This window comes from Anneissia japonica, unplaced genomic scaffold (assembly GCF_011630105.1).
Source record: "Anneissia japonica isolate Jap-2015-1 unplaced genomic scaffold, ASM1163010v1 scaffold1889_len2455224_cov183, whole genome shotgun sequence".
Lineage (NCBI taxonomy): Eukaryota > Metazoa > Echinodermata > Crinoidea > Comatulida > Comatulidae > Anneissia > Anneissia japonica.
Genome location: NW_022752980.1, coordinates 1,559,381 through 1,583,785, shown reverse-complemented (window position 1 = coordinate 1,583,785; position 24,405 = coordinate 1,559,381). Strand labels below are relative to the sequence as shown.

General features: G+C 31.8%; 2 protein-coding genes across 5 annotated transcripts in view; both read right to left on the bottom strand.

The window, feature by feature from the left end:
* The window catches only part of LOC117122542 (rho guanine nucleotide exchange factor 18-like), a 22,605-nt gene extending 11,882 nt beyond the window's left edge, over positions 1-10,723 (bottom strand). The window contains exons 1-7 of the mRNA XM_033268135.1: positions 10,625-10,723; positions 6,835-6,890; positions 6,447-6,500; positions 3,360-3,480; positions 2,525-2,576; positions 1,324-1,376; positions 102-275 (exon numbers count right to left, since the gene is read on the bottom strand). Coding sequence (XP_033124026.1) covers positions 102-275; positions 1,324-1,376; positions 2,525-2,576; positions 3,360-3,480; positions 6,447-6,500; positions 6,835-6,890; positions 10,625-10,708 — 594 coding nt within the window. The 5' untranslated portion in view covers positions 10,709-10,723. The remainder of the gene's footprint in view (positions 1-101; positions 276-1,323; positions 1,377-2,524; positions 2,577-3,359; positions 3,481-6,446; positions 6,501-6,834; positions 6,891-10,624) is intronic.
* Positions 10,724-11,948: 1,225 nt separating this feature from the next.
* The window catches only part of LOC117122575 (rho guanine nucleotide exchange factor 28-like), a 57,478-nt gene continuing 45,021 nt past the window's right edge, over positions 11,949-24,405 (bottom strand). Inside the window, exons 14-22 of one of the 4 annotated variants that reach the window (XM_033268190.1) lie at positions 22,817-22,872; positions 21,645-21,753; positions 20,810-20,846; positions 19,457-19,513; positions 15,806-16,002; positions 15,168-15,223; positions 14,606-14,723; positions 14,162-14,241; positions 11,949-12,733 (exon numbers count right to left, since the gene is read on the bottom strand). In XM_033268190.1, the coding sequence (XP_033124081.1) occupies positions 12,653-12,733; positions 14,162-14,241; positions 14,606-14,723; positions 15,168-15,223; positions 15,806-16,002; positions 19,457-19,513; positions 20,810-20,846; positions 21,645-21,753; positions 22,817-22,872 (791 nt within the window). In that variant the 3' untranslated portion in view covers positions 11,949-12,652. The remainder of the gene's footprint in view (positions 12,734-14,161; positions 14,242-14,605; positions 14,724-15,167; positions 15,224-15,805; positions 16,003-19,456; positions 19,514-20,809; positions 20,847-21,644; positions 21,754-22,816; positions 22,873-24,405) is intronic. The other 3 variants (XM_033268191.1, XM_033268192.1, XM_033268193.1) reach the window with 3 other exon arrangements.

The window sequence follows — 24,405 nt, the reverse complement described above, 5'->3', positions numbered from 1 at the left end:
TTATTTGCGCTATATAAATCCATCTATTATTATTATTATTATTATTATTATTATTATTATTATTATTATTATTATTATAAGAGTTACACTGTGTCTCTTACCTGGTCAACAAGAACATCACCTATACACTCAACCACCTTAGCTTGACTCTGACGTTCCTTCAGACGGTTATGGAAAGACACTGCAATCTCCACAAGTTCATTTAAACTCGGGAACATCTTATTAATTAAATCCCGTTCCATGTGCAACTCATGTTGCATTCCGTAGCTAAAAATCTGCAGGAGAATGGAGATATCTATTTATCTTCCTTTATTCTGGAATGCACTACCAATGCATCAGTACTATGTTTGTAAGTCTGATAATTGGCAAGAAATATTCTAAGTTTCAAAAATACAAATATTGAATTATACTTTTCTTTTTAGGTCAATACACAAAGTATATATTGGAATTTGAGAGATTAGATTAAATCTATTTACTAGCATTATTCTATTTTACAAAAAATACACTATTCTGTATTAGAACCATCAGAAATAATTTGCCACCAATAAATAAACTAATAAACACAAGTAAAAGGTTTATCAGAGTTAATTTGCATTAATTTATTGACGTTAATGAATACACAGTATTATCAGTTGTCTTCTAAGAACACGTTCACATCGATTGATTTATCAATCTACCTTCCAATCGAATACCATTAAACATTAGTAAACTGTAAAATGCAGATTAAATAAACATCTTTCCCTGTACAAAGTTCCACAAGGTTGGGATCAAATTTTGCATTTAGAACTTTGGATGACTATAGGATAATTTAAACTTTAAACTGGTGGAATTCATAATTCTCATTGTCCTAGTATTCACATCCTTTTATGTGTCTAAATAAATCCTAACCTTGATCGAAATCAAATTAGTTATTAGCTTTCTTTAAAATTACGTTTATATATTTCTTTTAATTATTGTTCATTTGATTTGCATTTCTTTTATATTTTTTTTGTTCATGTGATCCACTTTTGAAACCAGTACCGCATCACTGAAAGTGCTATCACTTTAAAACCAGAATAAATAAATGAATTTGAGCTTTAGTGCTTAGGTAGGCATAATAACTAAAAATGGTATTACAACCATTGTAATCACTGTAATTATTATGCAACATGTTTTGTTGACATTCATATGAAGATCCAAGAAAACCTGACAGGTTGTATCACTCTTTCCGTATCATTTTTGTGCTGCGTAGAAAATCTTGAACACAGTAACATTAAAGCGTGTTTCATGCAAAAAATAAAAATCAATCTTATCACCTGGGTAAGTACAACTTGATATTCTTACCTTCTGCATTATTTTTAACGTCCTTAAATGATGTTTTTCAGTTTGAATAAGCTCTGTAAGAGATAGAAAAAAACAATATATTATATATAACAAGGTTTTTGCTTTTATAGGCAAAAACAAGATGTTTATAGATAGCAGAGTCATTAATTACACTGAATCTGTGACTATATGGGCAGTAGAAATAGCCTAAGGAAGTTAATCACCATTCAAAAGCCCAGACTCATTGTGTTATTATGCTTTATGTTCATATACAGAACAGATTGATTTACATCTCTTTGCACTTATCACCTGGAGTAGCCATGTTAGAGGTGAAAACATGTCCAACATCATCAAAGCTTTTCCTGTATTTGTTACCATTATTGTGGTTATCTGTATGTCATAATAATTATGATATAATACGAATAAAGATGATTAGCGAGAAAAATATTAAAGCAGTAGTATGTGAGTGAATGATAAATAGAAATACTTTTTACGCTCTAAATTAATCCATGTACCTCAGCCAAAACATTTGAAATGGAATGGCTATCAGGAAGGATGAGTGAATTACGGTCTACATTTGGTGCTAAAATGAATGGCGGAAACTTTATATAAGCGGATATTGCAATGATGTTTAGATCTCGTACCCATCAGCGGGAGTTATTTGCGAGTCTGATCAAGGAAACACGCCGTAATAAATCACGGCTATCTTTCTCGGTGTATTAATCAACAAAGTCTGCACTCTTAAATCACAAAAAATCTTTAAAGGGGAATCTGAAAATAATGTCCGGAGGTCATTCCTTTTCTAGGTTTTAAGAGGTTTGTTTTTTTAATCTCCTGAAAGGTTGTAATCTATTCTGTTGGTCGGTCCTTAGTGGTTAAATCATATAGAATCAATAGGGCTCAAATATAACAAAATATTTAAATAATTAATAATGTATATCTATGTCACTTATCAATTTTAAGCCTGTAACACAATAACGAAGAAGTTGAGGTATTATGAATGTTATCAGATACTAGCTGCCATACAGGATGCAACTAATAGTATTTTAAGGTTTCTGTGTCATGGTCTCAAATTGAAGACTTTCATTTAAAATTGCAGAGGAAATGGAGATGTGGCATAGTGGTTTAGATGCACACCTTTCAAATACAAAGGCCTTGGTTCAGTGTTGCAATAAGATATTTCGCAAAATCAAACATTTGAACATAACACAGAATTTCTTACCAAATATGTGGTCCTGTCTTTTAATATCTTTTGCATTCATTTTTTTCAAAGTCTAAAAATAAACAGAAACAATTTTTAGAATAAAGATAACAATGAATAAAAAACAATAGTAAATTTATACAGTAACTTTTATGGAATTATGGTAACCACAAACTTGATGTTAAACCAATTTAAATCACTTTCAATATAAAACAAACATTTTTGGTTTAATAAAAAAGAAAAGAAATTACTGTAGGTATAAAAAATGGTTAAATATTGATATTGGTGTTAAGAATGAAGAAACAATTTCTGAAGACCATCATCTCATTACCTTGGTATTTAGTAAACCTGTTCTATATTAATTCAGTAATTATTCTACAACACTAAACCTGATTTTACATATCTGAGTGGAAATGTCAAGAATATGCATGACAAAGCATTGCTGACTAAACTACATTGTAAAAATGCATACTAATCCCAAGTTGAAAGGTCAATAGCTGGGTGACATATGTCAGCATCACGATTCAATGATTTGTATTTCAATAATTTTAAAGTACAGTAGAACACATCCTTTGGGGCACCTTTATTATCGAAACACTTTTTCGGCAACAAAGGTAAACAAATATAATTTAACCCAAATGATCATCTTTTCACTTAAGGCCCATGAACCACATTTTCCTTAGGCACTGGGTGACTTAATGAAAATGCATGCACTGAATTTTTATAGCTATTTGGTCATCACTTTTTTGTAAGTAAGTAACTATTGGTCGACCATCTCTTCGGATTTTTAATGATTCTTAAAAAGTGTAATAAATGACATACTGTATGATCACAAATATAAAACAAAAATGTTTACCTTTTTGTCCATCGTTGCACTCCATGATTCTGGCTCTGGTCCTTTCATAGCAATATCCTCATCATAATCATAATTCAGATCCTCTAGCGATTCAATTGATACAGAATGTGCGCTGCTCAGGCTGTAACGGGAAAAATCAACATCTTCATAAACCCGTTCAAACACACCTGACCCCATCCTTAATCCGGGTGAGGAGAGGGGAGATTTAAATTTGGGTGAGGCTGTTGACATCTTGCCACAACTCCCCTCACAATGGACGCGAGAGGAAGATAAGTCTGACAGAAAGCCTGACAGAACTTACAAAATAAATTCATCAGTCAATTGGTAATGCATTTAAAATATCCAGATAGATTTTTGCAATAGAAGACCAAACATGACATCATCGTGATCTCATCATAACCTTTGACATGCGAATACAAAAAATATGAGCATGCGACTAGATCCTGATTGCATAACTTGCATCTAATCTCATCTCAGAGGCTGTTATTGTTTTTACAGAAGTTCTTTCAATTGTCTGAGATCCAAAGCTCACTGTGGCCTCCATCACTGACACTAACACTGCAAATGGCAATGCACACTGCCTCCTGTTCAAAGTCCGCCTATACTGTTGAATTGTAATTTAAATTTAATGGCCACTATAAAAGAGAGTGCTTGCGTTCGAGTAATTGAGACTAGAAAAACCAAAACACAGACTGTGATTACACAATTGCTGGGTTTCATACAAAGGCAGAAAAAGATTGGAGAAATGCACATGAAGATTAGCCAATTCGATGTGTTCTGGATTGTAAGATAAGAAGGGGGTAGGGGGAAATATGAATAGAAAATTAATCCATAATAATCTGGGATTATTCATGGATATTAACAATGACTCAGTATTGAGAATAAAACCCAATTGTTGTATATTTCCCACAATTCACCTCATCCATCTACAGGCAAAACATCTAAAATAATTTCTATATGAAACTTGTAACCAAAGATATGGTAATCAAACAAAATTATTCAGCTAGCAAACACCACACACACACAAATTATATTTGTTTTCAACACTGGTAATTTTGTTAAGATTAAACTTCAAGCCAAAATATATCAGCTATTATAATATCTGTTGTATATAATATTATTATGACAGGAACATCTCAACTCATCATCACATATTGTAAACACTTCATACAACACTAACACATATATTACTGAAATACGCTGTCAATGTTTTAATTAATAACATATGCTAATTACAGAGTTAAAAGGCGAATATTAAATTTTATTACTGATTTGTGATTAGTTATCACTTGCTGACCTTGTTCGGAGTAACCTGTATTGAATGAGAGCATGATGATGGAAATTACTAAGAAATTAATGCTGAACAAAATTCTAAGAAAATCTACTTATGAAATAAATCTTGTGCTGTTGTATTACTCACTATATTAATTATTTTATACAGAGACAAATAAAGTTTTTGTACAAAAGGTGTAAACAAAAAAAAACCCATCTAAAAATACCTTGCATTGATGACAAAATTGTACATTTTTAGTTATAAAATATAGGAAAAACCCATTAACCATTTAACTAATATACACTATTGGGCATTAACCTTCTGTGGCAACTAGTTTCTAATGTGCTATTAACATATGCTTTCTTGATCATACTTTGGCATGGACAGGCATGGCCGTAGACAGGGGAAGGGGGTGGGAGGGGCAGCATGTTAGTTCCACTGAGTGAGTTCAAATAGTAAAAATGATTACAAGTTTTCACTGGAAAAGGAATTTAGTTCATTTTTCTCAATTTTTGCACACCCCAGTTCCACACTCTCAATTTTTGCATGCTACCCTCCCCCAGCCCCCAAAAGGAACCCAGCCTATGCCCCTCATAGGTGACCCTTGATCATGACTGAATTTTCAATTACACCATCTACATACTGTGCTATTCTTTGTCATATTTTGGCAGGGACAGGGTGACTGTTGCCCTTCTCTACCATTGCGCATTATAGTTCTGTCACTTGGTCAGTAATACTGAGAAAATTAAGTCATTTTTAAGGCAGAGAGCTGGAATCTAGAGGTGACTGATGAGGTGGGTGTGGCCCTTTTTTTCCCTTTTTTTTTTTTTTTTATAGAAAAACGAAGGCCCAGCTGTCAGAGAAATTCTGGCACCACCACTTGTCTGTATTAGACATGGTCAGGCAAGTCAGCCACAAAAATCTAATCTCACGTCACTGGTGCACATGTGTCACCACCTAACATACCATGCAATGAACCCACGACCTCCACATAACTAGCCTGGTGTCTTAATCTCTTGACCACTGAGCTTCCGCTTAGTCAAGTGATTAAGGCACCAAGGCTATTCATCTGGAGGTTGTGAGTTCAATTGTAGATAAGTACAAATAATCTTGCCACTTTTTACTATGGTCTAATTTTAGCATCAAAATGATAGGTAGCCATATCTATAATGGTATGGGCTAATGTCGAATGATGCGAACATGAAGCTACTATAAGCGCTTCTTTAAGGCAACTATAGTCACAGACAATTCAGCAATGACATTGAGAGTTATGGGTTATTCTCCTACCTTTACCTTAGCCAATCGAAGTTAGGGGCCATATAATGTGTAAAATAATAATATAGAAAAATATGCCCTTAAAATGTCAACAATGTTGTCTCGGTAGGCCCTATGCGACCTCAGGACCCAAGCATAGCAAGGCTTCAATGGAGGCTTATCATTACGCTATTGCCTTCAAATTAATACATTTAGTGTTATATCTCAGTAATTCATGCATAATATATAAATCCAGGGCCCACATTGTCTTCATTACATTTAATTATGGCCCTACCCTGGATAAATGAATAATATTTTAATACATAAAATGTTTAGTAATAAAGTGGCATTGACTATAAATGTCTTTAGACGTAACCTTACTTCAAAGAAATAAAACTGTTGTCGGCATTGATGGTTTCTGACACTAGACAAAATACATATGATATATACACCAAATCCAACATTTAATTTTACATGTATGCGTTAAGTTGCTGGTTAAAAAAACATAAAAGGTCTGATGCAATACATTAACTAAAAAGCATCAAGAATTTGTTTCTTACCTTGGGTAGAGCAAAACAGAGCCATTATCTGCATCAGTCAAATCTTCATTTCTCCTGGATAAAAAAGATGCAAGATTCATTTTATAGACTTGTCCATAAAAAGAGACAACATTTTAGGAAAAAAATAAATTAAATAGCCAAATAAATATCATTCAAACTGATTAGTAATAATTCATTCATTTATTCATAAAGGTATTTTAATCAAAAATAATTGTAATTGCAGTATTAAAGACTAAATTGTAACAATTTTACAGATTCTAAAAAAGAGACATTATAAAAGGCAAGAGAAAACTTGAAACAGACATAATAATCTTAATAACCTTAATAATATTAATAATAATCTTAATAATAATCTTAATCTTAATTATCGTAATAATAATAATCTTACGATAAAATGGAACTGGATCGGTAAGTTTTCAGATCTGGAGTACTACTGAGATTAATCTGAAAGAAACAATCAATCAAGGATTAGATAAAAAAACATCAAATAGCAACAATAACAACACAGTCATAAGTTATTATCATAACAAAATAAGTCGGACCTCTTTAAGGGTTGCGGTTTCTATGCACAAAGCAATGGTTTAATTGTCATATGAATTTTGGAACTCTTTCATTTACTTTGGACCAAGGCAAAACCAACATTTTGTATACCATAATACATAAATGAAGAAATGAAATAAATACATGTTAGTAAATTATCCATAATCATTTATATTCAATAATAATAACTTATAAATTAACATTAATCAAGTAACAAATAAATATTTAATAACAAAAAAAAAACTAAAAATAATGTAGACAGTTACTGAAAATTCTATCTGGATACAAGAAATTCATCAATTGAAGAAGACTATGAAAGTAAAATTAAGCAAGAAAACAAAATATTGAAAGCGAGTATTAAGATGGAGAAATACAATAATATATGTTGACATTTAGAATGCATTTATCAATATATCAATCTTAGTACATTCAGTGTTCCTAAATCTGTCTATCAATGCATCCCTATTTCCTTATTTACATATTAATTCACTGTTCCTCAACAGATCTACTGTATTATGTCCTTAGTACAATCAGACTATTGTCACAATTGTGAAGTATCACCAATCAAATACACTTTATGGAAACACAGAAGAAAATAAAATATTATTATTCCAAATCAACATTGTAAATGCAAACTGGAAAGGTGGCTTCATCACACAAGATATTAATGCAGCCAATAAGAATGGCTCTATCACGTTGCCGCATCAATCAATGGCTCAGCTAATAAGAAATGCATCTCTGTCATCTGACATAAGCAGAAGAATCGCTTTCGGGCCAGAGTCTGTCTACAGTGAAAACACACAGCTTAAGGGATCTCTCTATAATAGGAATTTTAAACTCAGCTACTTAATCCATTGTAAAATGTGCTTTTAATTCTTACCATTTATTAATTATCAAATTGTATTAAAATTATTATCAGCATTATGTTATAAATATTATTATCATCATCATTCTGATTATTATGCTAGAGTATTTTAGCTAAAATAATCAAATTTTATTATTTCTACTAAAAGTTTATTATAAGATATCATCATTATAATGTTGCAACTAAATTAGAAAATGATAAATCATTGTGAGGAGACACAATGATACATCCTTGATTTTCGTTGCCGCACTTGTGCGCACTTCAGCGTGCCAATGATTAAAGTCTTTGGGAACGAGCGTGAGGAGTATGTGAAGGGTGTAGTGGTACGCGCCATGTCGTAGAGAGATTTTTAAAATGTTCAAAAATTTGGCACGTATCATGCCATATGCGTGAACCATGCGTGAACAATGCACAAACTCTGCGCGAATGCGGAAAGACAGTGGGAATTATGCATGTTGTTTGTCGGGGCAATGCGGGAAGACAGCGGGAATTATGCATGTTTATGCGACACTGCGGGACAATGCGGTACGGTAGACGTGAGCAATGCGCGAACAATACTTAACCAATGCGTAAACAAGTAGTGCCATTGCGTGTCAATACGGTACATTTGACGTGCGTTGTGTACACAGTGCGTAACTTGTGTGTACTGTGCGTAAACAGGCCGCAAACACGGGTTCACGCTCTGCAGCGTACCACCGTAATGGCACGTCTTGCCACGACGCATCGCGTGGAATTGCGGGGATAAAAATCGTGTCAGGGTGGCATCTGTGTTTAATATAAAATAAACATTTTTTGTTTGTTTTTTTACAGAAATTAGCAGGTTGCTCTTAGTAGTTCACATAAGCAATTGAAACAAAAAGTATGAATTTTATTGACAAACACCTTTATCACTTAGTGAGTGGGAAGCCAACATTTTAAGGTTATTTTAATGCTGAGGTGTTGAATACTCTATGGATACAACACTACAGAGGGAGTATGCTCATTAATGAGAACTGCTGAAAGAGGACCTACCTAAGAACAGCTATATAAAATGTTGAGTTGTAATATAAATAGCATAATATATGCTGACCTGAGAATATTGATGTCTTATAACCTTTGATCTTGTCACGCACATTGCATACACTACCGAGCTTTCATCCTCATAATCCATAACATAGCAAGATATCTTCTATGATTTTATACCAAATTCACTGTAACCATTCCCCTTGTGAAATCTGATTCTCAATTCAGAGCACATCGTAGCGAACACGGAAATGCGATAACTTATGTAATCAGATGAATATTTTTTAACTTGTTCAATAATAAGTTTCAGTTTCCTTATAATTAAAAGTTTTGCTACTGCGGTTTCGAAACAGAAAGTGCAGTACAATGGGTATAATAGCACTTCATTTTAACACTTACTGTATTTATTAAATTGTAGGATAGGCTAGGTAGATATCATTTTCACTAAAGCTCTTGTGAGTACTGTTCAAGTACAGTCCACATTGCTCTCATTGGACTCCATTTTGGTACTTGTGCTTTACTAAACTGTTGTTCTTACGAAATCAGTAGACCATGGAGTGTTTTACAGTTCAGAGTGCAGTGCCAATGAAATTTGTTTTTTTTTAATCAGTAGGCCGTGGAGCACGAATTACTTTTTCGTATACAGTTCAGAACGCTGTTCAGGGCGAAATTAACTGGTCTTGTTCTTACCTAAATCATAGGATTTTATCATTTGGAAATGCGCCATTTATTTCTGCCGGCCGTAAATATCTTTCAAAGTCTACTGCAACAGTAGTTACCACTTAGATGTAAGTGGTAACCAAAAGCCAACTGCCACAGTTGTAGGCTCGAGCTTTTGAAACTTTATTTTTAATGAAGTTGTTCTGCTTATAATAATAATAATAACAATAATAATAATAATAATCACTTATTAAACGCCCTTCCAAAATAGACCAGAGCGCCTTACACATTAAGTTATCAATACACATGTAACAGGCAAAAGCAAATCATTAAAACAAGGGTTAAAACGGCAATATAGAAAAAATGTACCAGAATATATTAAGAATGATAATAATTATTTGAGAAGAATGTATGTCCCCATCGGGAATCGAACCCAAGACCTTCCGATTACCTTTCGGATACTCTACCAACTGATCTATGAGGCCAAGTGGTATACACCCTTGGATTTTCTCATTAGGACAGGTTTTTTTTCAAGGTACTGCTTAATACGCAATGGATCACACAAAAGTAAATTAATTGTTACATTCTCATAGAATAATGGTTAATAAAAACAGTAATAATACAAGTCATATAAAAAAAAAAAAAAACCCAACTTGTTTATGAAGCAACCACTGAACAAGAAATTTCATTAATGATTTTATAGTTCTCTGATCATAAGACAGGAGCAGTTTGACATTACATTAATTTTATCAGAAACACAAGATGAGCAGCAAATGGAATGAACTGGGCAAGAAATGGATTGCATGATTCAGCGCACACAGAGTGGCTACCACCAGTTTAGCTGTTTCTGTGCTATTTTGTAGAGCTTTGACCAAAACATGAAGTTAAGGTGCAATGCAGCAACTTAACATCAAGTTGTGTATTAAAGACTCGCTGAAGTAGCAGCCGAAATGTAGCAAGTAAGTTAAATTATTGGTTGAATCCTTGGTAGGTTAATCATGGTATTTCACACCAAATTAATATAATACAATCTAACAACATAGAAATAAATCTTTAACACAAATTAAATAAAAATTTAATTAAATTAATATTTTTAAAGAAAATTTCTTACCATTCCTTGAGAAGGAACAGCCATTGACTTTGGTCTTTCACGAACTGACTGGCTCAACTGAACAGCTGTCAAAGAAAAGATCATTCGTTTGATTGAATTGAATTTTAAAAAATGCAAAATTACAACTCACTGAAGTTTAGGAAAACATTATTGTGAACTGAATTGGTACCAAGTGACTCACTTTATTTCTCAGAAGAAGGGTTGTTTCATGTTGATAATTTAAATAAAGTGTCTCTGAGATTAACAAAACAGCTGCCTGAATAATAATAATTAAAATGAATAGTTCTGCCCACCAAATTACAAAAGAAAAAAAAAAAAAAAAAAAAAAAAAAAAACAGAAGAAAAAGAAACAGCAGTTTGTAGGTGTGTTGCATGTTACCAATATACAACCTACTAACTAAACACAGATTTACATAAAGGAACTAGTGTACAAATCCAGGCATAATAATATAATAATAATAATAACAATAAAAACAATAACATTAATAATAATAATAATAATAAGGTTTATAAATTGTATATGTGCACTGCTGTAGTGCTAAAGGCACCAAATGAACAAGGGATTACCATTACTAAGACAGAAAAAAATGTGTGCATGCTGAATTTAATAAAATAATAAGAATAATAAGATTTTTGATGATGGTAGAAAAGGTGCGAAATAGAGAAATTGAAGTTGTTTAATGTGGATTGGTGGTGCATTTTAAGTGTGCTGCAAACGAGAATGATTTAAATCCTAGGCCTGCATCAAACAACACAACCATAAGTGATGCTGCTATAGCCAATATTGATACGCTGGCACTCTAGCATGTGTATGCAGCTACTCTGAAAATTCACAGATGCTCAAAATTGGCTCACATGTCATTGCAACTGGTCCACACAGGATAAACACGTAATGATCAAGCTATGTTTTTTTGTCCCAGCTCAGTAATAGCGAATGACTGTCCGAGCCCATCCTCTTTTCTTAAAGTCAATCTACGAAAGAAAAAAAATTGTTGATATGTTGTAGAAAAGATTTTTTTAAGACAGGAAAAAGTTGTTTGACCAAAAAACTGGGGAATGGTGAATGAGATACAGATTTTTGAATATTTAAAAACTAGGGGAAAAAGGTGTAAAAAAAGGGTGGTGGTTTTCCCCAGTTTTTAAATATTCAAAAATCTGTATCTCATTCAGTTTTTTGTCAAAAAACTTTTTTTCTGTCTTAGAAAAACCATTTCTACAACATATCAAAACATTTATTTCCTCCGGAGCCTGACTGTAAAAACATCTCCATTTTGATTCTTTGTAATTTTTCTTTACATAATTGATTTTTAATATTATAAATATTTTTTTATGTCATTGAAGATGGGACCACCAGTATAGCTACTGTGGTTAAGTTCATTTTGGTTAGCTCTGGTTTTCCAATATTTTAATTGTATGCAAAAATTAATTGATGATTAAATACAAAATGATGTTAGAGTAATTTATAATTTAACAAAAAATAAAATATTATTACTACCTTACCACTTAATTACTTATTTACTGACCATGTATTAGGAAATTATGTTTCATAGAAAAATGTTAATACTTTTGTTTATCCGTAAATAAAGTATGAAATGATATGTTACTGTATGGCAAAAATATATAATCAATATTTGCTGAAGCTACAAAAGGACACATTCCAATATTAAGATTAACACCAAGTTAAAGAATTAAATTCTTAAATATACAACATGAATACTTTATGTTAAGGCAAAAGAAAATAATTTGCATATCCAGGTAAACAAAATCACACCTGTTAGTTTTACACAACATGAATATGCAAATGAGTATGCTGAGCATGCTTGCAGTAATAAAAATAAAACATTAAAAAAAATAAAATCTAGATATATTTAAAGAAATAACCATTTTAGAATGTGCACAATATAATACACCGATTCATGACCTGAACAAAGTAATAACTTGTAACGACATTAAATAAAAAAAAATGATGGAGAAAAGAAATTTGTGTGATGATGGCAAAGCTAATGTTTCTGGGTTTTCGGCAGCAGCTCATAAATTGAGAAAAATTTTTATCACCTCCGTAGCCGTGGGTTTGATGAGTGAATGGCCAAAGTATCGCAATATCAGCTTCTGTAAAAAAGATCTTATGAGCTGTCTAAGAATGAAGGGAGTGATACAGTGTAAAGGAAGACAGCAAAGCTTGATCGTAGAATGAGTGATGGAGATTTTAACAAACACGACATAGAGTATATAGTATAAGATAGTATAAACACAATACATAACAGTTACACACATCAGGCTATTGGGATAGGTGAGAGTAAGGTACTACATAGGTAACTAATTAAATATGATAATTGGTTGAATTATTATGTAATGCCATTTTTTCATTTATCTGTATGAACATCTACTTTTTTTTTAATGCAATTAATTAAATTGAGTGAGAATATAATGATGAAATGATGATGACATCAAGATGATATTAAGCTGATATGTTGATGATAAAAATGATAATTGAATGATGTTGGCAATGATGATAGGATGATAATAATGACAAGGCTGATGATGAAAATGATGAGATGGTAGATTAAATAATGATGATAAAATCATAATATGAAGCTGATATGGTGATGATGATCATAATGATGACAAGTACTGTAGTGGTGATAATAATGGGGATGACGGTTCTTAATGATAAAGAGCATAATGATAGCATAAATTAAAATAATATTTAATATTTATAAAGATGAGCATGAATTTCTAAGTTATACAAGTCATCCTAAAAAATATTGTTCAAGTAATCGTATAATAATAATAAAACTGAAAATAGTAATTATGGTTTTGGTAATGTTTATAATAAAAACATGAAACAATAATAATAATAATTTTTTTTTGTTGTAATATTAAGTTGTTTGGGTTGCTACACTGTTGATAATGATGATCACAACAATCATTAAGTTAATATATCTATCACCTACAGTATTAAATACTTGCAACACCTTAAATGCACTTATTATTTATGTGAGTAGATATATCAACACACTCAATCACCATACGCTTGCAACTGTAGCCCAAAACACATGACCAAACAATTTCGATGAAGAGCAATAACATTGTTAGCAAGAATAGAAAAAAAGCATTGTTCAATATCAAACAATGCTTGATATTGTTGGGCCTCAAATACTTATTGAGAGTCGACAGGGAGCAGGCAATGTGTAAGTGACTAAAACCGGGCAGAAAATTGTGTTCGCTGAAACAACTGCAAGCCGCCAAAATCCAATTTTAATTCTCAGTGAGCGCTGGACAACGTAAAACTTTCTGCTTTTTGTTGTTAGCAGTCTGAAAGTATCGTCATTAAAAACGATCTGATGCACGAGTCTAGTTGCATCGCATTCTTCATCTACAAGCAATCGCAACAGAAATTTATGTACTAATAACAAGAAACTACGTTTGTCTCTTGCAAAGAATATGTTCGGTCTTGTGCTATTGACTTTACTACAGTACTTCAAACAAAAAGAAAAACACAATTATAGTTATAATAATAATTGCATATATTTTTACCTGTTTTGGATGTCTTGAGGGTTTTGTACATGGAACTACATTATCTTTACAGGAACTATTATGTACACTAACTTGACAAACTGTTGAGAAAAATAAAAATACCACATACACTGATTCTAGGTACCTGCCTGGTTGAAAGTGTGTAAATAATTTGACTATTATTAGAATCGTATCACAAAATACAATGCCCGGATATTCTTAAAGGAATTGCTGCCTTGAAATATATCAACTGCAAATTGCTGCCTATAATTTATATTTTAGACAGAGTAATGGTGCATAAATTGCAACCAAAAAATCAGTAAAAAAATCTGCATACAATTTGCGGTGTTTCCACCAGAATTACCAATAATAAAAACAATTAATATTTACTCTGAGATTGCACAACAATTATTCAGACATTGAACTATCACCAAAACAATGAAAAATAACAATAACAATACTTACTTTGACATTGTAGTGCATCCTTGTTTGTCATTGATTTTTCACAATGGTGACATTTCTTCGATGTTGAAAATGAAACAGGCACAAATTGATGTTTTAGACGCGGTTCCTCACGGTCCTTCTAGAAAAGTGATTAAGTAGACTTTTAAATGAAGTTATTGGAATAATACTCATTATCAGACAAGGTTTCAAGGATATAGTATGAAATCTGGAATTCTATATCACACTGGCAAATAAACAATAAAATATTTACGAGATAAAGTTGCTGCTGACGGGAATAGGCTAACCAGTAACCAATCTAGGCAATTCTCAAATCCTGAATTGCCCATCCTTCAAGAGAAGAAACTAAGGACATCAAATTCTAACATGTTAAAAACTGTAAATGTAAGACAAATAGCACTCTAACCAATTTTATTGACACACATGCTTTCGACCACACAGTGGTGTTCATCCGGTGAATGTGACCTGATGAATCCTACTACTGTATGGTCGAAAGCTTGTGTGACAATAAAAGTTGTTAGTTCGTAAAGTACTGTTTGTCTTCTTCACTTTTTTCTTAGCTTACCTTGTCTTTTTTAGTTTTCTGTTTCAAGAAACTAAACTTCCTAAACACAGGAGGACCTTAGAAAATAACAAAAAGAAAACATATTTTTAGCACATTTAAAACAAAATATATCAAGGTATTTAGGTATCTGTATTTTATGCTCCAATATTTGCCAAAGTTCCAAGTATAACTAAAATTTTCTTGTTTAAACTGTAAATATGTAGCACGGACCACTCAATAGACTGCACTCATCTGCCCTCTGCTTTGACAACAAATACATTTTTTAAAACCCCATGAAATTATTGGCTCCAGTTTATCAATATGTATCCATCAAACATGATGCTCGAGGCACATGCTGTTACACAGCCAATACCTTTGCCGCTCTACAACCAAGAATTTTGACAAGGCTTTGAAAGTGGAGTTCCAAGTTTGAATCTGGAACATTTGGTTTAGAAGGGTGGCACCTCAACTATTAAGTCACAGCTCCAGCTTATAAGTACATTCATTGATATCTGTATTTTTTCCAATTCTTTTTAGTAACATTAGAGTTCTAATAGGGGCAAAGGCTTAAGTTGATTAATAAATAATTCCTGTTTAGGGAAATGTCCATAGTGTAATGGTGAGGAAGACATGGAATAAGAAGCTTAAAAAATACATACGAGGTTTAGGTGTCTCCCTCTTGGTAACACTTTGAGTTTCCTCTCCTTCATCAAAGTTCCGAGGGTCACTTAAGAACTCTGTTAGCGACATACGTGCTTTGTTCCTGCGTCGCGTCTTTAGGAATTCTGCGTAATTCGGGTCCGCTTCAAGCTCATCAGATTCCTGTGGAACTTCTTCCGACGTGATTTTGCTTATCCTGCAAATGAATAGGGTTCTTAAACAATATTTTTCTGACTTTTGTTAAAAGCAATATGGTAATGTTTGGCACATCATAATAATACACATGCTTCCATGGGATTTCGGACAAATGTCACAAATATAATTTTTTACAAATTGACAGACAAAACACAGATATTTATACATAACACATATATTCTAATAAACGCCCGTTTTAAATAAACACCCGCTTTGAATATACGCCCCCTCGAATAGAGGTCAACTTCGGAGCATCATCTGCAAGGAAGCCTCCGTTGAATAAACATTTAATTTTTCCTCGAAAAAACGCCCTCTGAAAACTAATGAAAGCAACATCATCCACAACACATTCTATTAATATTCTACTCCAGTAGTATTACATTTTTTTCTAAATTGGTTGGGATTAATAAGTCTTTAGGATCACACACAGTAACACATTTTGACAGTAATCATGTACTGTACTGTAGTTCCACATTTACGTATCCATTTTTCACCGAAAAAAAATAAACAACTCCTTCAGATAAATGTCTTCATCGAATAAACACCCCCTCAGTAACCCTTCACAACAATAAATATCTTGGGGTGTTTATTCAAATAAATATGGTATATCTATCATATATATCATGAATGACGTAGAGAAATAAATTTAAAATCATGCTGATAATGCTATATGCGGAAGTGAAACAAATTATCATATCATCATACCATATCATTTTTTTAACATAAAAATACAAAAATACAAATACGACTCAGCAGCGCCTGGTAGGATTGTTTAAAAGAGGGCAAAGCCCATCTGTCTGCGAGCTCTCCAGTACCAACCAAAGAAATAGATGTAACAGAAATATTAAAATAATAATTTTTAAAGCACTTAAAAACTATAAATAAAATATTATTATAATTATTATCATTAAAATTATTATTATTTTGATTAAAAGTGGAATGTAATTTGATGGAAGCTCAGGTTGGCACTCTCAATAAAAAACGTTGAAATAAATTGCCAGATTATCTTAATAAAACAAATTATTTACTAAGCACTTAAAAACAATAAAATATAATTATTACAATCAAACTCTTTATCATTAAACTTATAATTATTTTAATTAAAACTAGAATAAAATTTGATGGAAGCAAAGCTTGACCCTGTCAATAAAAAATACTAAAACTAATTGCCAGATTATCTAAGTAAAATAGAAATATTCAAATTATCATTTGCAAAGCACAAATAAAACAATATACAGTAGAACCTCGTTTTTACGTACCCCAGTTATACGAACCCTCGGTTTTACGTACGCCTCGTATCGACGATGACGTCATAAAAAACCCCGAAAATATTCAAAACAAACAGCCATTTTCAGAGCAACCATAAGTAAAAAAACTATAACAATAAACTATAACAATAAACAAACCATAATGCAACGTATTTTCATTAAACAGCAACGCTGATTGAGTCTAATATCCGGTTGTACAGTTATAATCTAAAACTACGTGAACTGAGTGAGAAAAACATGAACAACTACCGATGGTGCTCAAAATAATTGCTTTCCTCCTTAGCTTCGTGTGGCAAAATCGTCTGGTCGAATTTTCTACACGAAGCTGAGTAGACATAGTTTCGTACACGAACGCTAATTGGTTGGCTCACACAGTGCATAGCACATGGTTGCTGTTTCACGTACACGAACGCTAATTGGTTTTAGTTTGTCTCAAAAGGCCTAGACAACACCACAGCTCTGTTGTTTAGAATAGGCATGAAGGGGAACTCCCAAGTTATACCTTTGACGTATAGGTAATCTTACAATATTTTCATGTTCTTTAGTTAAATAAAAGATATAAATTGATGAATTAATACAACTAGACACATGGTTTTATTTGAACACTTTATTATGACATCGTAAATTGATGAATAAAAACACTAAACACATGGTTTTATTCGTAGGCCTAGAGGCTAGGTCTAGCCTAGGTAACATCGTTCGTTCGTTCATACATACGTTTATTGAGCGTTACGTACGTATTAGGTCACAGGTTACCATAAATTGAACTCAACCTCTATTTTACGAATCCCCCGATTTACGTACGCCCTCCGGTCCCGTACCGTACGTAAAATCGAGGTTCTACTGTATAAAATTATCTTATAAATTAAAATCGTTATAATTACTTTAATTAAAACCAGAACTATATTTGTTGAAAATACAGCTTAACCCCTTCAATAAAAGTGTTAAAACTAATAGCCAGATCACCTTTAGTAATTTGCGGTAATTTGTCAGACAAGGAAAATAATTGACAAGTGTAAACTTAAGTGCATTAGAACTACCAAAAGCATGAGATCTAACTTGATCATAATGTCTTAGACTGTGAATTATGAGCTTAATCATGTTAACATCAATTTTTTTATATAAACACTTGGCAATATATGAAATTAAAAGAAATGCAATTCGATTCTGGAGTGAAAGGTGTTAATAGTTCATAGGACATTGATCTTGTGAGACTCTAACACATGACTTCGTCATTTAATGTTGCACCTTTTCAAGTGTCCATCAAAACCTTTTTATATGGATACCTGAACAACTTAATAACGACTGCCTCATTTGATCTCACTACAAGTCTTATGAAACCATACATTCTTTGGTCTTTGTTACTGACTACAGTAACTGATATCATTCCATCATTGGATTTGAATTTCCAACAAGCCCCAATGCCCTGGTTGGTTGGGGAATCTACACAGAATGCTAGAGAATGCTCTTTCTTTCATTCACAGATTCCTCTTCAACATTTGCAATGAAAGATGTAGTACTAATGGTTCAATTGTATTTAAATTGACTATAAAATGTAGTAAATACAAAACCATGAATCAAATTTCCTAATATAACCTGCTTAGGCCCATCACCTGATGGTCCCAGTAATCTGTGTCCTTTATGATTAAGCCTTTTGGAAATTTTTAAAAATGTTGAATGTATTATTAATTGGACTATAAGTAAATACATCTTTAATTCCTATTACGGATACATAGACTTTTACTACAACACTTTCCTAATTAGAAATTTACACAACGACTTTCATCAATTTTTCATAAAGAGAACCAGTCCACTTACAATTATTTGCCTCTCGTTTCATGATTTAGAACAAAATATAATCAACTGGGAAATTACTTAGTTCTCATTAAAATAAAAAATGTTAAAAAAAGAAAAACTCATACTTGCAGGTGCAGGTATACATTCTAGGGACAAAGTAACACTGTACATTAAAGGATTCATTTTAAATCTACAACACATACTGTTTTTGTGGTTTTAAAATATAGTGTACGAGGAGGTTAGCATGCAGATTATAAAACTAAAATATGCAAATCAGGGAAATTAAACAAAAAAAAACAATTGCAATTTCAGAAGCATGATGGATTTAAGGCAGTGCATGACACATAAAATAAATTATGGGATTACCAAAATTAAATATGAGAGACTTACTGATGATCACCGATTGTCTTGGGCTTAGGGCGTGAAGTGGTGGAATGAGTTAAAGGCCTGTAAAAAGAGAGAAATTAGCCACGGCATACATACTACAATGTATGCTGTGATATGAACATGGTGGAAGGGAGACTATGGGGAAGGAGAATGTATATGGGAAATTGTAGTATAAAGGAGAAAGGTAGTAATTGAGGAAAATTATATGGGAAGGGTTGATAATATTTGTATGGGAGATGGAACGATGGAGGAAATTGTATGAAAAATTAGAAGGTTCATAATTCATGGCATTGTATGCTGTTGGTTATACAATGGATTCAGGGAAAATGATGATAATAATGATTATGATGACGGTGATGATGATGATGATAATGAAGATTATAATGATGTCAATGATGTTGATGATGATGTTACTGTTGTAAATATTTTGTGAAACTATAAACATCACCAGCATGTCAGTAGGGTGAAGAAGATAACAAAACATTTTGTGTAAAGCATTTCTAACGCTGCAAAAGTAAGTGGCATAAAAAAGCCAACTAAAGGTTTCTTTAAACAAAATAACAGTAAGCAGAATATTAAATATTTGTTGGGATATATTTCAGAATTTACCAAAATTTAAAAATAGACAAGAAATAAATTTTGATTAAAATAAATATTGAAACATGATTGGCTGGGTAATATTTTAATCATATATTATATAAACAATATTTCCATTGGTAAAATAATTTGATATTAATATAGAAAGTGCATGTGAAATGTGTAAGTGCTTTTGAGGCCATTCACAATGACAAATATTAGCATTTACAGTATGATAATGCTGATTAAAAATACTCCATCGTATTATAAAAAAATCATTTTTAAGATTGTCTTGTGCTGTGTATACTCAGTGCTTTGGTACTGCTTGATGAACTATCTAGTAGCACATCATTATACGACATATGCAGCTTCCATCGTCAGAGTCGTTGCTATACTACGAAATTATAGAGGAGTCCTAAAACCCAGATGGCAAAGTAGTCATTTTTAGCTACTTTAAGACATGCGACCACAAACTCGTTTATTTTGTACACTTTCATTACAGTAAAAGGATATTTTACTGGAAAATAGTTTCAAATTAACTATTATTTAACATTTCCATTATTAGGTCTGCCTAATTTTGAAGATTGTGAATGACCTTCCAGATGCACATGTGCTTACTCTTCAGTGATTGCGTGTATGTGCTTGTGGAGTGAATTTTGCAAATAAAATGCAAAATTTTTATTAAATGAGTAAAGCATAGATTACAAATTAGCTTAATGAATAAATGTGTATATTATTACACATTATCATACTTATTTTTTAAAAAAACCAATAACTTACATTGTTGGTTCAAACATAGATACACTTCGAATTTGACCTGAAGAATAATGAAAAAAAAAAAATCAAATCATGCTAATATTTTCGTTCATTTATTGAGCTTTACAATCTATCCACTCATATTCAAAGGCAAATTTAGATATTTCCTTTTAAATTTCCCATAGCATACTTTTTTTCTCCTAAATTTATTGTTCTGATTTATTGAAATCTTTATGGATTTATACTTAATATCTTTATGGATTGTTTATTGTTATAATATTCTGTATTTATTGTAATAAGGGCATTGATGTTAGGCTTAGGTGAAAGAATCATCCATAAGGTATTAAGTTTAATAAATTATTCAATTAATTAACACTATGAAGCTTTCTGAGAGAAATATCTGTTATTTGCCAATATATAATGATGTCACATCATATCAACAGTATTGTCACATAAAACTTCATAGTGTGAACATAGCATTATAAATTGGACAGCGCATTTTGACAGCCAGAAGCTATTGTAATAAATAACATAGGGAGTCACTGAATGTTGCCTCAATTCTGCTGTTATCCTTGCTCTGAACATTAATGTTTCCTATACCCCTGACCTAAGTGTTTAATTATAGCTCAACAAATGCAAAATACCACTTCAATTTTAATTCCAATTTAAAAGGACAAGTAATTTAGCCCCAAAAAATGTAACAATCCCTGGTACCAAACTTTAACCAATAGCCATAAATTTAGTTCCTTATTCAAACTAGAGTTAATTTCGCTTCCTTCAGACTCATTCTTTTTTTGGTTTATGTTGTTAGAAAGAGGAAAACCGCTTGAATAGCAAAATAATGCTAAAAAATACTTACGTTTTTCTCTGTCCTTATTGAGATGCGATCGCATACGGACTTTAGCAACATTTTCTGTGTTGACCATGTCCAGATTTTCAGCACTAGAATCTTGAAAACCATCAACCACCTAAACAATTATTCAAAAAAATGTAATTTATAATTTGTAAAGAAAACACCTAAAATACATAGTAAATTATCCATAGTTGTTTTCTTTACGTAGTAAGTTCAAATATTTTTGTCAGAAATTCAGAATAACAAATTTTAGATTCTTTGTCCATCTCTTACATATTTTGTAAGTCTAGTTTAATTCTATTTAAATTTGTTGGCCGGGCTGGCAATTTCAGTTAATACATGTGAAGGAAACAAATACTACATTATAACGAAATTTTGTTTCTCCATTAGATATTAACTTTTGGAAAATATAATTTAAATAATAAATGGTATAAAATAAAGGCAAGTTTCCATGACATCATATGCGCCTAAACAAACACACAAGTTTCAAAATGATGCTTATGAGTTTAATGAGCATATAATAAAGGATTTTATTCATTTAAGTTACATTGTTAACTTTAGTTGTTGAATTGATCATCAAATCTGCCACAAGTTTGGTGAACTTTGAACTTGTCAAACAATCATACAGCAACAAAATACTGTGATGAACAAGATAGGCCCCCTGCTGGTTGCATCAATAATACTGGTTTAACTTTACCACATTTGTATTAAATTTTTTGCTGACTTCACCATTTAGAAGCACACAGTATTTGTGATTGTTTGTGTTGCTAGGAAACAAGTCAGTACGTGCGTGGCAACTGTTACTTCATATCTTGTTCATGTTGTACTGTTGAGGTCAATTCTAATTCTAATGCTATGCTCTAGTTTTTAGGAAATAATACTATTAAATTGGAGCGAAGGAAGGGGTAGTAGGCATGGACAGATGTTCAAGCTGTAAATGTAAGCTTTTTTGCCAAGCTGCCAATCATTTTTTATACTAATATTTCAGTATTTATTAATATTTAAATTGTAAATTTAAATATTCTCATTAAATATTTCAGAGATAAATGAATGTATGCTGTATATTATTGCCTTTTTTTTTTACAATTTCTTATATCTAAGTTATTTTTTGAGGTTTTCACAGCAGCAAAAACCTGAGTATAGTACAAAGCATAAATGATAGAGGGTGCATGACTTACAAGTTGGTTACTTATCCCTGATCTTGAATCAGAAACCATCTCGTCTTTCTGGGAATCTATAATTTAAAAAAAATAGCATTAAGTTAGATTTTTCATGAGAGCCTCTTGATAGTGAATATACAGTATTATATTTTTAGTAATAATTTGGCTTTGTATTTTGATGTTTTACCACTATTGTATATGAAATAAATATAATATAAACAATAAAATAAATCAAAATGATATCTCAAACTTCACAAAATTAGACTAGTGTCCTTTACCAGTATAGAAAATGAAGGCAAGATTTAATGGAAATATGATGTCCTTACATTATTTTATAAAAATACATATAGAAGGCATGATTAATGCAATAAAAATATGAATAACACTCACTCACACAAAATGAAAAAAATATTTGAGTAAAATATAGATGGTTCCAACCATAATTTACTCTGATTTTGTCATAATATGAGTGATAAAAACTACATTCAAAAGTGATTAAATTAGCTTTATTTTTAATATGTAAAATTATTTTCTTTAGCTCTTTTGACAAAACATTACCACAACCATTTAGACATTAGTCTGTACAGTCTGTAATAGATTAAAAAGTGTATAACAAGGTCTGTATGCACAGTTGCAGGATTAAACTTTAATGAAATATGATTTTTCTAATGAAGCATGTCAATTAAATATTGATGGTTACATCATATATTGGTAGAATAAGTGTTAACTTGACCTTAAATGACAAGTCATAATGCCATCCCCTTATTAGGTTATGTTTGAGCCGAGCTTACTATTTCAACTGCGGATTTTTTGTAGATTATAGAGTAACTGTCGTTTAACTTAACATTTTTCCGCAGATGTTGCGAATCAATCTCCTCCAATAAATTAATGTGTCTATTATAATACATGATCTGTGGATATTGATGGCTTGTAAATAAAAAAAGCTGCATAGTATAAATTGAGAGTCTCTGCTGTTAAATAAAGCAAATAGTAATAGGTATACAAGCAATAATGGAGTTAATTAAACAATGATTCATTAACTAATTTTTACCAGTTAATACAAAGTAATGAGAAAGATATATAGACACTCAGAAAACATAGGACTGTGTCAGAGAAATGATACAATCCTAAAATGGATTTTGGGTTGATTATATATCTTTTTAATTTCAATCTAAGATTTTTACAGCAAGTTTGTGAATTAAAAACCATCAAAGTACCTGTATTAAATAGTTTAAAAACAGATTACAGTAGAACCTCGTTTTTACGTCCCCCAGTTATATGAACCCTCGGTTTTACGTACGCCTCGTATCGACGATGACGTCATCAAAACCCCGAAAATATTCAAACAAACAGCCCTTTTCAGAGCAACCATAAGTAAAAAGACTATAACAAAGACTATAACAATAAATTATAACAATAAACAAACCATAATGCAACGTATTTTTATTAAACAGCAACGTTGATTGAGTCTAATACCGGGTTGTTACAATCTAAAATCATGTGAACTAGTGAGATGAACAACTACCGATGGTGCTCAAAATAATTGCTTTCCTCCTTAGCTTCGTGTGGCAAACCATGGAAAAACTCGTCTGGTCGAATTTTCTATA